This window comes from Phalangium opilio, unplaced genomic scaffold, assembly GCF_054372755.1.
Source record: "Phalangium opilio isolate 3A_F unplaced genomic scaffold, DU_Popi_V2 ptg000025l_1, whole genome shotgun sequence".
Taxonomy (NCBI): Eukaryota; Metazoa; Arthropoda; class Arachnida; order Opiliones; family Phalangiidae; genus Phalangium; species Phalangium opilio.
The window spans coordinates 741000-753626 of record NW_028324156.1 but is presented as its reverse complement, the minus strand read 5'-3'; the positions used below and the strand labels follow the sequence as shown (position 1 = coordinate 753626).

Sequence of the window (12627 nt, the reverse complement as noted above, 5' to 3'; positions counted from 1 at the left end):
TATTTTCATTTACGTGCATTCCTAGATTGTTACGGTATTTCATTCGGATTAGCGGGTATCGTTAAGCCTAAATGTTTTAGTTTGATTTTTATTTTAATTAAGTTCAATTAAGATGAAGGATGATGATGAAACCGGTGGTGGGCAGTTACCCACAGTTAAAAATAGACGTTTTAAAAACGTTTGTCGAAGCTGTCGCGACATAAAATTAAAAATTGGCTTCGTTTTATGTTTGGGAATTATGATTGGAGTTGGTTTGCCATTTTTTATGGAAAAATTTCATTGGAAAATTGCTTTGGATTTGAGAAGGGAGTGTCAGCTTCCAGCGGATTACAGGTACGATTCCTTGTTTGACTGTTTGACTAGAACCTAACCTAACCTAAGCCTAACCAAACCTATCACACCATAAATACAATGGGAGATCGGGTTGCGGTTCTATTCCCATTTGTTTGGAAATTATTTAGAGTTAAACTTTATTTGATTTTGATTCATGTAGAGTTGAATGTCTACCAGAGGAATGGAGTGACCAATTATACACAAGAGAAATTTGCGAAGCAAAGGGATGTTGCTGGGACGTTTACGAAAGCGTGGATGGGCAATTAGTCCCGCATTGTTTCCATTCTTTACCATCGTCATACGGATACTCTGTTCTATCGGAAGAATATAAGGACGAAGAATGTTTACCGGCTTCTGGTCCACAATGGTCCGAAGTACGATCCGAGATATTCAATTACCACGAAGAAAACCAAACTTATTCTCACTACCGAAGCAAGAAACTCTCAGCGAAACCCTTGGGGAGAGCCACGAATACGTTGGGTATGAGAGTTGAAGTTGATTACGTCAGCAAAGACTATTTTATGGCCAGAATTTTTGACACTGACGGGTTTAATACCTTTGAACCTGACCCTTATTTGAAATACTCGAGTGAGGTTTCTTCACGGTACCCTAATGAAGACTGTAAGAACGATGGTGACCGTCAATACGATGTCCGGATGGCCTATAAAGGTCAAAGGTTTTACCTTGACGCTTTAAGACGCGGGGACTCCGAACGTAGTATCTTCAATACCGATTTCGGGGCTTTCATGTTCTCCAATCAGTACATGGAATTTACAGTGCGACTACCTTCCTCCAATGTTTACGGTTTGGGACAAGGGAACAGGATGGTACTTAAACATTCCTTCAAGGAAGGGACAACCAGAACTTTGTTTAATCAAGTACCACCGGTTTCTACTTGGGATGAAAGCAACAATGAAACGTCGGTAGAAAGCTGGTACGGGTCACATCCATTTTATATCTGTATTGAACCCGATGGAAAAGCCCATGGTGTCCTATTTGTGCATACGAGTGCCTTAGAATTTACGTCGTATGGAGTACCAGCCTTAACAATTCGAACTAATGGTAAGTGTTCGTTTCGTCCATCTTTTGAGCAGGTGTCAAATATTTTCTCTTATTCTAGGCGCTGGTATGAAATTTTACGTGTTTTTGGGTCCAACACCGAAAGACGTAATACGTCAGTTAACATCTGTAGTGGGGAAACCATCCTTACCACCTTCATGGGCTCTTGGTCATCATGTTTGTCGGTCTTTCGTAACCGGGATTAACAGCGCCACTTTCGACATGATAAATAATACCGCTAATTTATTCGAAGAGAAGCGAATACCTCACGCTTCTGATTGCGTATTTGAACAAGTACTCGGATCCTCGCTATCCGATAGTTTAGCCGAGAAATTTTTCGACGTGAAGGAAAATTTAGAGTCTAAGGGAATCAAAATAACTCTGGTGCATTCGCCCATGATTCTGGAAGATAGTAGAACTCTCCAAGACGAAGGCGTTCTAGTTACAAGTATCGATGGGAAACCTTACACTGGTTCGTTTAAAGGGTCAAAAGTTAATTACCTGGACGTATTTCGAAATAATCAAAGCTACGAATGGACTAAACAACGTTTGGATCATCTAGCCAACAGATCCATGGTTACGGAGTTTGATGGGTATATCTTAGCCTCCAATACGCCAATAGACGAAAGCGAATACAAACAATGTAAACGCAACAAGTTAAATAACCCAATATTCGTTCCCGGTGCCTCCTACAATCAAACTGGACCCTCTTCCGTTTTAAAAGGAACACTCTGCCTTGACGCTTGCCATAAAGTTGGCGTATGTAACTTGGATATTATGGCACGACCAACGCATTACAATCTTCATAACTTGTACGGACATACCCACGCCGAGAATGTCTTTCACGCTGTTCACGGTGGACCTAATAAACCCCCATTTATCGTGAGTTTATCTACCTTTACCGGAAGTGGGCGATACGGCGGGCATTGGGGAGGATTGATGGAACCCTCCTGGAAGACGTTGAAAATTTCTCTGGTGCAGATGCTGGAATTTAACTTGTACGGTATTCCATTAACAGGAATGCCGGCATGTGGATTCAACGGAGAAGTTGATAGAGATTTGTGCAGTCGTTGGGCCCAATTATCCGCTTTTCAACCGTTATGTATAACTTACCGAGAGTTAAATTCGACAAATGAAAAAATGTTACATCCTTATTTGGATGACTCTTTCGTTGGGAGTGTCGCGGCTGGAGCGTTGCAAATAAGAAACGCGTTACGACTTTATTTCTACACAGTATTTAGGGAAGCGTCATTGTCCGGTGACCCCGTTGTTAGACCCATCTTTTATCATTGGCCAACTGATTCAGAGGCCTTGAACATAGATGAACAGTTCCTTTGGGGTGATGACTTATTGATATCTCCCGTACTTCACAAAGAAACGACGACATTGAGAGCGTATTTCCCGGAAGCTACTTGGTACGATTTCTACGATGGAACTCTGATATCTAAGGGGTCCGGTTCTTGGAAGACCATAAATGCCTTGGAGTACCATATTAATATTCATATCCGTGGAGGGGCCATCGTAGCTAGTCTGAGATCCTTTAACCGTGGAGATGACTTAAGAAAACTGAAGCTACAAGTCGCCCTGGATCAAAGAGCCTTAGAGGGAGAAACTATCTTGGCCAGAGATGAACTGTTCCTCGAGGATGTGACCACCGTTGATGGTAGTCCTTTTGTACTTACTATGGAAGCAACGGAAAACAGCGTGACCTTAACGCCCAGTGAAATAGATGGTATAAAACCAAATCAGACCCTTAAATTCGAGATAGACGCGGTTTACGTTTTAGGAATCAAGAAGGATTATATTAATTGTTTAGTCCTAAAAGGTGGTGATACGATTGAGAAAGTTTCATGCAAATTTAACTCTATACAAGGAGTTTTGTCACTGACTAATTTAGGGCTACCCGTTACTGAAAGTAATTATACTCTGTTTTGGAATGAAACGAGCAGCACGTTGTAATGTTGATGAACTTTGTGAAAATATAAGTAATTCATTTCTACGTTTGGTTATTGAATTAAAATTAAACAATATGATTTCTTTCTTAATGAATTATGCCTGAGAGTGATGTGTTTATTTTTTGTATTATATTTAATAAGGCGCCCACCCTGAACATCCATCCCTTTCCAACAAGGCTTTAAGCCGTTGAGGAATCATGGAGTCAGGGCGGATGATGATCAGCAGATTGACTTCCATATTTAAACATTTCTTATAGAGCTATAGCTAGGCTTGCGCTAAAAAGAAATCAACTATTATAACGTAATATTTTCTCTATCTTATTTTTTGAATTATCTATAAGGCGTAAAGAAATAAAATAAAGGCAGATGTTAAACCACATTAAACTTTAATGTCGTGGATAATTAGAAACTTCATATTTTGGTACCTTCGTTAGTCCAAACACGGCCCACTCGATCACGCATTTTCGCGTGAGACCATAGCATGATCGAGTGGGCCGTGTTTTTATGCAAACTTCTACCGCTCCGGAACTCTCCATCAGTTCAGAAGATACTTAGAGTTAAATAATTATAATTTAATAGAAATTAACTTTAAGTTTGAATCACGAAACAATGTCGAAGAAAAATGTTGTGTATTTTTGGGACCCTGATGTCGGAAATTTTCATTATGGTGAGTAGCTGTCAAATGTTTTATCGCTAAGCCTTGGTCAAGAAACATGTTTGTTAATTTAATATATAATTCAATTTAAATTAATTTTAAATAAGTTTAATAATTTATTTCAGGGCCTAGCCATCCAATGAAACCCCAGCGTTTGTCAGCCACGCACAGTTTGGTCTTGCATTACGGTCTTTACAATAAAATGCAGGTTTACAAACCATACAGAGCCACCGTTCATGATATGTGCCGATTCCATTCAGACGAGTATATTGAATTCCTTCAAAGAGTAACGCCACAAAATATACAAGGATTTACGAAAAGTCTTACTCATTTCAATGTGGGAGAAGATTGGTAAATATTAATTAAACCCAGCTAAGAAAAAAATTAAAAAATATCTCGTTAAATTGATATATAACGTAGCCCAGTGTTTGATGGATTATTCAACTTCTGTTCAATGTATACTGGCGCTTCTTTAGAGGGTGCTGTCAAATTAAATAATAAGGTAAATTAAATTAAATTAAATTAAATTAAATACAATACAAGACTAGATTGATTAAAGTTAAACTAAATTTTAATTAATTAAAGTGTTGTGACATTGCTATAAATTGGGCTGGAGGGCTTCACCACGCTAAGAAGTTTGAAGCATCTGGGTTTTGTTACGTCAATGATATAGTTATATCAATCTTAGAGTTGTTAAAGTACGTCTAATTAAAGTATACTTTAATTTAAAAGACTAATTAAATTAAATATATAGATTCAATCCGCGTGTTTTATACATTGATATTGATATACATCACGGAGATGGAGTTCAAGAAGCATTTTATTTAACAGATCGCGTTATGACAGTTTCTTTTCACAAATACGGCAATTATTTCTTCCCTGGTACGGGAGATATGTATGAAGTTGGGGCTGAAAGTGGTCGTTATTATTCGGTTAATGTTCCTTTAAAGGAAGGTATCGATGATACCAGTTATTTCAATGTATTTAAACCCGTAATTCAATCAGTTGTTGAATACTTCAGACCAACATGCATAGTTTTACAAGTAAATATTAATTAACTATTATTATTAACAATCTAGTTAATTAATAATAATTAATATTAATTGAAATCTAAATTTAAAGTGTGGAGCTGATTCTTTAGCCGGAGATAGATTGGGTTGTTTTAATCTCAGTATCAAAGGACACGGGTGAGAGAGAGATAAATGCTAACAAAAACGGATTTATGGGATAAGAACGTCAGATCGTAGCTTTAGCCTCTAGTACCATCCTCGCATACTTTATTGAGAAACTTTGTCTGCTTATATTTTGACTCCACCCACAAATTCGATCTCTAGAAGTAGGTAGCTATATACAGAATTTGTGGGTGGAGTCAAAATATAAGCAGACGAAGTTTCTCAATAAAGTATGCGAGGATGGGGGGTGAATTCGCTAACTTTGACGTTCTTATCCCATAAATCCGTTTTTGATGCTAAGAATACACTGAAATGATAAATTAATTAAATTAATTTAATTTAATCTTATTAATTTTAATTAATTTCTCAGGGAATGCGTTAAATTCGTTAAGGAATTAGGTCTTCCATTATTGGTTTTAGGAGGTGGAGGTTACACAGTTCGTAACGTTGCCCGATGTTGGACATACGAAACATCCCTTTTAGTTGAAGAAACTATAAGCAACGAAATCCCGTACGGCGAATATTTCGAGTACTTTGCCAGTGATTTTACCCTCCATCCTGAAGTAGTTACTAGACAAGACAACGCTAATAGTAAACAGTACTTAGAAGCGATAGTTCGCGCGGTAACGGAGAATCTGAAGAGCATAGCTCACGCTCCTAGTGTTCAAATGCAAGATGTCCCCCCTGATTTAATTCCCGCTCAACCCGAGAGCCAAGTAGTGGAAGAAGAGAATAATATGGATACTAGAGTTCCTGATGGTGAGGTTGAAGGTAAACCCGAAGCCCCTAATGAATTTTATGACGGAGATAAAGATCAGGATAAAGAAGTTGTAACTACTGATTCCTGAAATTTGGGAAAGCTCAAAGTGGTGCTTAAACGATTGGAATTGACCTAATGCTCCCTGTGGATATGCAATTTTTATTGGTGGGATGAATATTTATAAAAGGGGTGTAATATGCTGGAATATTTTTTAATCTGTAAATATTTATGTTCTGGTAAATAATAAAAAATAAATTTTGCATATTTTTATAAATATTTTTGTGTTGGCTTTTAATTGGTTTATTTTTAATTATTTAGATTGTTTTAGGATTTAAATATATATATTTTTTTCCTTTTCCTTTTAAATCTTGGTAAATTAAAACAATAAAATAAAATTGACCTTTAACCCCTCTCCTAATCAGCTGATTGGATTTTACTATACTTATGGCTAATTTTACTTGACGGTATTTAAATACCGCGAGCAGTTTCAGCCTTACTTTTATGATAGGTTGACTTTTTTCATACGTTATAAGCGCAATGCGTCAACTTATCTTGATAGTGGAATTTATACTGTAAAACATTAATATACAGTGACTGCGTTACTTTTATGATAGGTTGACTTTTTCAAAGGTTATAAGTGCAATGCGTCAACTTATCTTGATAGTGGAATTTATACTGTAATACATTAATATACAGTGACTGCGTTACTTTTATGATAGGTTGGCTTTTTTCATACGTTATAAGTGCAATGCGTCAACCTATCTTGATAGTTGAATTTATACTGTAATACATTAATATACAGTGACTGCGTTACTTTTATGATAGGTTGACTTTTCAAAGGTTATAAGCGCAATGCGTCAACTTATCTTGATAGTGGAATTTATACTGTAATACATTAATATACAGTGATTGCGTTACTTTTATGATAGGTTGACTTTTCAAAGGTTATAAGTACAATGCGTCAACTTATCTTGATAGTGGAATTTATACTGTAATACATTAATATACAGTGATTGCGTTACTTTTATGATAGGTTGACTTTTCAAAGGTTATAAGTACAATGCGTCAACTTATCTTGATAGTGGAATTTATACTGTAATACATTAATATACAGTGACAACCAAAATGGAAGTTTGAAAAATGAAATTTGAATCGACACGGGATGAGCGGCATTAGATTATGGGATTTTGATTTGGATTTCACGGCTATTTATCGTTTAAAATTCGCGAAAATAAGCTCAACTGTAAACTATAAAAGGTTTTTAGTTGAAGATAATTATATTTAAAGCACTAAGTGACTTGATTAGCGTTAGAATAATAAATATGCCAAGGCTTAGGTACGTGATTCTTTGTTGACAAATGAAATGACAAACAAGGGTCTTGTTTATGGACTTTCAGTTTCAGTGTACGTATTTTCGCTGCCAAAATGAACTAATTTAACATTTTTAGCTTAATATTTCATTACAAAAAAAGTGCCAAAATATGATCTTACGAATGAAAAGATATATTCCTTGGAAGAATTTAACAAAAATAGCTCTTGTGATATGTTTGATTGCCCCGGTTTTGTATTTTACTTACCACCATTTAACGCGGAGTGATTTAAAAACAATTAAGTTGCCGTTCAAAAGAAGATCTAATAATTCCACTGTTCGAAAAAATTACCAAATCTCTCTCAAACCCCTTTACGATCAAAAAGCAATTGCTTTACAAAAGATTAGGTCCAGTCAGGGAGGTAATGATGAAGTTATTAGGTTTGGACGTTGTCGGGGAGAGATGACCCTAGCTATTGTTGTTTGTGGAGACCGTAGACCCATGACTTTAGTCGCGTTAAAGTCAGCGGTAGCTTTATCACTTAAAACAGTCCACTTAGCTGTCATGGCTGATGATGACAATCGACAACATATAGCTGAAGAGCTTTTAGACTGGCCATCCTCCATTTTGCAAAGAATTTCATTTGAAATTCATCCCATTACATTCCCTGATAGTAAAATGGCTAGTGAATGGAAGAAACTTTTCAAACTTTGCGCGGCTCAGAGATTATTTCTTCCTGTGAGTGTATTTAAAGGAATAGGTCAGGTTACCTAACATTATACCTTAAAAGAACTGCCTTTTTCTAAATATAAAAGGAACAATATTAAAATAAAAATATATGATCTCTTATTACCAAATAATTAGCATTTAATTAGTCTTAAAAATAATCAAAGACTACTGCGCCATCCGCCATTCCTTTAGTGGCGTCTGCTAAACCGAACCTCTTACCTCTATGGGATTGGTTGAATTCTCACAGGCTGAGAGAGGTAAGGGGTTCTGGCTAGCAGACGCCACTAAAGCAATGGCGGATGGCGCAGTAGTCCTTGATTATTTTTAAAAGCAATTAAATGCTAATTATTTTGCCATCCGCCATTCCTTTAGTGGCGTCTGCTAAACTGAACCTCTTACCTCTATGGGATTGGTTGAATTGTCACAGGCTGAGAGAGGTAAGGGGTTCTGGCTAGCAGACGCCACTAAAGCAATGGCGGATGGCGCAGTAGTCCTTGATTATTTTTAAAAGCAATTAAATGCTAATTATTTTGCCATCCGCCATTCCTTTAGTGGCGTCTGCTAAACTGAACCTCTTACCTCTATGGGATTGGTTGAATTGTCACAGGCTGAGAGAGGTAAGGGGTTCTGGCTAGCAGACGCCACTAAAGCAATGGCGGATGGCGCAGTAGTCCTTGATTATTTTTAAAAGCAATTAAATGCTAATTATTTTGCCATCCGCCATTCCTTTAGTGGCGTCTGCTAAACTGAACCTCTTACCTCTATGGGATTGGTTGAATTCTCACAGGTTGAGGGAGGTAAGGGTTCTGGCTAGCAGACGCTACTAAACCAATGGCGGATGGCGCAGTAGTCCTTGATTATTTATTTTTAAGAGCAATTAAATGCTAATTATTTTGTAATAAGAGATCATTTATTTTTATTTTAATATTTTTCCTTTTATATTTAGAAAAAGGCCATTAATTCTTTTAAGGTATAATGTTACGTTACCTAAACCTTTACTTTAATATGAAAACTTACGTCTAATGTTAATTAAAATTAATGAAATTACAGTCAGTTCTTCGGGATATTGATTCCTTAATCTACATCGATACTGATATTGTATTTTTACAATCAATGGATCATTTATGGAATTATTTTTCCAAGATGAATTCCAGTCAAATGTCGGCTTTATCACCGGAACACGAAGATTATTCCACAGGGTGGTATAATCGTTTTGCTAGACACCCTTACTACAAACCATTAGGCGTAAATTCGGGAGTTATGCTAATGAATCTAACAAGAATGAGAAAATTCCAATGGGAAAGTTATTTAGAGCCAATTTTCCACGAATACAAATTGAAAATTGTCTGGGGAGATCAAGATATCGTTAATATCTTATTTCATTATCATCCTGATAAATTACTCATCTTTGGTTGCGAATGGAATTATCGGCCTGATCATTGCATGTACAGTCGAATTTGCAAGACAGCTGATGTTCGTGGAATCTCTGTTCTTCATGGGAACAGAGGTGTCTTTACTAACGGAAAACAACCATCTTTCAGAGCTGTTTATAACTCTTTTGAAAGTGTAAGGTTATTTGTAAATTCAGGCTTCATACAAACCTGGAAAACTCAGGGAAATAAATTGTTGACAAAATATAGTAATACACAGGGAAATTTAGAATTTTTTGGGAAATCAGGGAAATTTGTGAGGTTTGAGTAAGTTTGCTCTGAAGGGGTTGCTTCAACTGTATAAGAAACCACTCCCGCTGTTTTTACTATATGGGGAAAAAACTTTGGAAATATATGGGAAAGAACCTGGGAAATATATGAGAAGAACCTGGGAAATATATGGGAAAGAACCTGGGAAATATATGAGAAAGAACCTGGGAAATATATGGGAGAGAACCTGGGAAATATATGGGAGAGAACCTGGGAAATATATGGGAGAGAACCTGGGAAATATATGGGAGAGAACCTGGGAAATATATGGGAGAGAACCTGGGAAATATATGGGAGAGAACCTGGGAGAGAACCTGGGAAATATATGGGAGAGAACCTGGGAAATATATGGGAGAGAACCTGGGAAACATATTGGAGAGAACCTGGGAAATATATGGGAGAGAACCTGGGAAACATATTGGAGAGAACCTGGGAAACTTAGGGAAATATATGATAAAGAACCTGGAAAACTCGGGGATATATATGGGAAAGAACCTGGGAAATATATGGGAAAGAACCTGGAAATTCAGGGAAATATATGGGAAAAAAACTTTAAAACTCAGGTAAATTGGTTTTCCATAAGTTGTATGAACCCTGTTAAATTTTTCTAACATTAGGTTGTTTTAATTAACATAGTAGTTAATTAATATTTATAGTATGAACTTGGTTCTGATTTGGAACGGCATTTATTACTTCCTCTGAAGTCTTCCCTCAAGTCAACAGTCAAAACAAACTGCGGCAGCAATTCCATGGCTTTCCTAAGGAAACTTCAAGAATCAGTATTAAAGTTGAAAAATCATCAGTGAGTATTAAACCCCCCCCCCCTTTTTTTGGTTAGTAATTATCATTAATTAGTATTAATTAAATTACATTAGATATCCTTCTACTTGTACCTCATCAATTAACATCTTTAATCCATTGTAATTAAATTAATTAGTGTATTTTATACCTTATATTTACAAACAAACAAACAAACAAATTGATTGTAAATATTTAAATATATACAATTTTTAAAAACCAAAAGTTCAAAGTTCATTTCATTTCATTTTCATTAATTAATTAATTCCATTAATTAGTTTCATAAAAAATTTATTTTTATTTTCATTTTTTCCATCCAAAACTGGGTTTATTTATTCTTGCTAGGAATGCTGGGATATTTTAATATAAAATTATAAAAATAATAACCGAGTATAATTAAAAAGAAATAATAATTAATAACAAAACTTATTTAATTTAAAATTAAAATGGTAGGCGGTTAATGACTAGGACTAATTAATAATATTGATTAATCTTCATGGCTTAGTTTTATATCTGATATGGCGGAGGTGGTTCACTTCCCTGCAAAATTAAATTAATAGATAAATAAATTAATTAGCAATTAATTCATTAATGCATCTATTAATTAGCAATTAATTCATTAATACATCTATTAATTAGCAATTCATTCATTATTGCATCTATTAATTAGCAATTAATTCATTAATACATATATTAATTAGGAATTAATTCATTAATACATATATTAATTAGGAATTAATTCATTAATGCATATATTAATTAGGAATTAATTCATTAATGCATATATTAATTAGGAATTAATTCATTAATGCATATATATTAATTAGGAATTAATTCATTAATGCATATATATTAATTAGGAATTAATTCATTAATGCATATATATTAATTAGCAATTAATTCATCAATACAATAAAAATTAGCGATTAATACATATTAATTAGCAATTAATTCATTCATACATTATGCTAATTAGCAATTAATTCATTCATACATTATACTAATTAGCAATTAATTCATTCATACATTATACTAATTAGCAATTAATTCATTCATACATTATACTAATTAGCAATTAATTCATTCATACATTATACTAATTAGCAATTAATTCATTCATACATTATACTAATTAGCAATTAATTCATTCATACATTATACTAATTAGCAATTCATTAATACATTATACTAATTAGCAATTCATTAATACATTATATTAATTAGCAATTAATTCATTAATGCATCTATTAATTAGCAATTAAGTCATTAATTCATTATATTAATTTGCAATTTAATTAATACTTACATCTATCACGAGTACCGAATCTGGTTTAATTTGTTCTTTGGGTTGAACTAATTTAACAGTAGTTTCAACAGGCAAATTAACTCTTAAATTTCCACATATATTAGAAGGTCCTGGTGTTGAGATTAAAGTTAAATCCATATTACGGTTGCTATTAATTTGAGCTCTTTCATTATGAATGCAAACTATATTTTGAGCTGTTGGGATTAATTTATATTTTGAGTCCCTTTTGGGTAGAATTATGACCCTTTCTTTTGGAGTGTAGATATTTCCCCTATCTAAAGAAGGAGCGGGAACTAACTGCATTGGTTCCCATCGCGATTTTTTAATCCTTTTCCTTTTGTGTCTACAACATCTAAAATTAAAATTAAATTAAATTTAATTTAATTAAAATTAGCGCGTAGAATTTATGTTATCCAATAGGAAAACGTCGATCTTACAAGCAGTAAATTCCTAGAAAAATTCCACAGATTATAGTTAGAGCTGTAAGAGATGCTACAATGATTAGCCATTCCATGATGATCTTTTTAATCATAACTCATAATTAATTAAGGGCGGCTATGTCACGCTAGTGATATAAATGAAATACATTTCCCGCTTGGTCTACGCGTTAAATTAATTTTTAACTGAGGGGCATGTTTGTTAAAAGCGTTTTTTTTTTTTTTTCCTTTTTATATTTATCAACTTCAACTTTTCAAAATTTCAACTCATCCGCTTTTTTGTGTGTGTGAACTTAAAGCCAAGCCAAGCTAAGGATAAGCGTCCTTGGTTGCCTGGTTGGGTTTATAATAAAACCAGTTTAGCCAGCTGCGATTCCCCCTTCAAAAACTATTTTCCCACTTGTGTATTTCAC

General features: G+C 34.6%; 4 protein-coding genes and 1 long non-coding RNA gene across 7 annotated transcripts in view; 3 read left to right on the top strand and 2 right to left on the bottom strand.

The window, feature by feature from the left end:
• LOC149691615 (lysosomal alpha-glucosidase-like) overlaps window positions 1-3705 on the top strand; it is a 92108-nt gene extending 88403 nt beyond the window's left edge. For both annotated transcript variants that reach the window (XM_089868952.1, XM_089868953.1), the window contains exons 4-6: window positions 103-333; window positions 494-1395; window positions 1454-3705. In XM_089868952.1, the coding sequence (XP_089725078.1) occupies window positions 113-333; window positions 494-1395; window positions 1454-3351 (3021 nt within the window). In that variant the 5' untranslated portion in view covers window positions 103-112 and the 3' untranslated portion in view covers window positions 3352-3705. The remainder of the gene's footprint in view (window positions 1-102; window positions 334-493; window positions 1396-1453) is intronic.
• Window positions 1-12627, bottom strand: part of LOC149691602 (uncharacterized) — a 212086-nt gene that overhangs the window by 144793 nt on the left and 54666 nt on the right. The window lies entirely within an intron of this gene.
• Window positions 3824-6210, top strand: LOC149691614 (histone deacetylase 3-like). Its single transcript, XM_089868966.1, has 7 exons — window positions 3824-4014; window positions 4128-4353; window positions 4423-4504; window positions 4588-4700; window positions 4757-5045; window positions 5125-5189; window positions 5545-6210. The coding sequence occupies exons 1-7, from the start codon at window positions 3957-3959 to the stop codon at window positions 6020-6022; spliced, it is 1311 nt and encodes a 436-aa protein (XP_089725092.1). The 5' UTR covers window positions 3824-3956; the 3' UTR covers window positions 6023-6210.
• Window positions 7040-10696, top strand: LOC149691613 (glucoside xylosyltransferase 1-like). The gene is made up of 4 exons (XM_089868968.1): window positions 7040-7982; window positions 9024-9539; window positions 10330-10475; window positions 10549-10696. Exons 1-4 carry the CDS (start codon window positions 7416-7418, stop codon window positions 10595-10597), a joined length of 1278 nt encoding a protein of 425 aa, XP_089725094.1. The 5' UTR covers window positions 7040-7415; the 3' UTR covers window positions 10598-10696.
• On the bottom strand, window positions 10746-12569 carry LOC149691612 (uncharacterized). The gene is made up of 3 exons (XM_089868984.1): window positions 12215-12569; window positions 11778-12129; window positions 10746-11011 (listed from the first exon to the last, which is right to left on the bottom strand). Exons 1-3 carry the CDS (start codon window positions 12307-12309, stop codon window positions 10979-10981), a joined length of 480 nt encoding a protein of 159 aa, XP_089725110.1. The 5' UTR covers window positions 12310-12569; the 3' UTR covers window positions 10746-10978.

Excerpts from the sequence above, each read along its gene's own strand:
- LOC149691613 (XM_089868968.1), top strand. The coding sequence starts at position 7,416 with ATGATCTTACGAATGAAAAGATATATTCCTTGGAAGAATTTAACAAAA. Across the intron at positions 9,540-10,329 it reads TTTATAACTCTTTTGAAAGT|TATGAACTTGGTTCTGATTT; the intron begins GTAAGGTTATTT and ends TAATATTTATAG. Across the intron at positions 10,476-10,548 it reads TTAAAGTTGAAAAATCATCA|ATATCCTTCTACTTGTACCT; the intron begins GTGAGTATTAAA and ends AAATTACATTAG.
- LOC149691612 (XM_089868984.1), bottom strand. The coding sequence starts at position 12,309 with ATGATTAAAAAGATCATCATGGAATGGCTAATCATTGTAGCATCTCTT. Across the intron at positions 12,130-12,214 it reads TTTCTAGGAATTTACTGCTT|ATGTTGTAGACACAAAAGGA; the intron begins GTAAGATCGACG and ends TTTTAATTTTAG. Across the intron at positions 11,012-11,777 it reads ATTCGGTACTCGTGATAGAT|GGAAGTGAACCACCTCCGCC; the intron begins GTAAGTATTAAT and ends TTAATTTTGCAG.
- LOC149691614 (XM_089868966.1), top strand. The coding sequence starts at position 3,957 with ATGTCGAAGAAAAATGTTGTGTATTTTTGGGACCCTGATGTCGGAAAT. Across the intron at positions 4,701-4,756 it reads TCAATCTTAGAGTTGTTAAA|ATTCAATCCGCGTGTTTTAT; the intron begins GTACGTCTAATT and ends TTAAATATATAG. Across the intron at positions 5,046-5,124 it reads CAACATGCATAGTTTTACAA|TGTGGAGCTGATTCTTTAGC; the intron begins GTAAATATTAAT and ends CTAAATTTAAAG.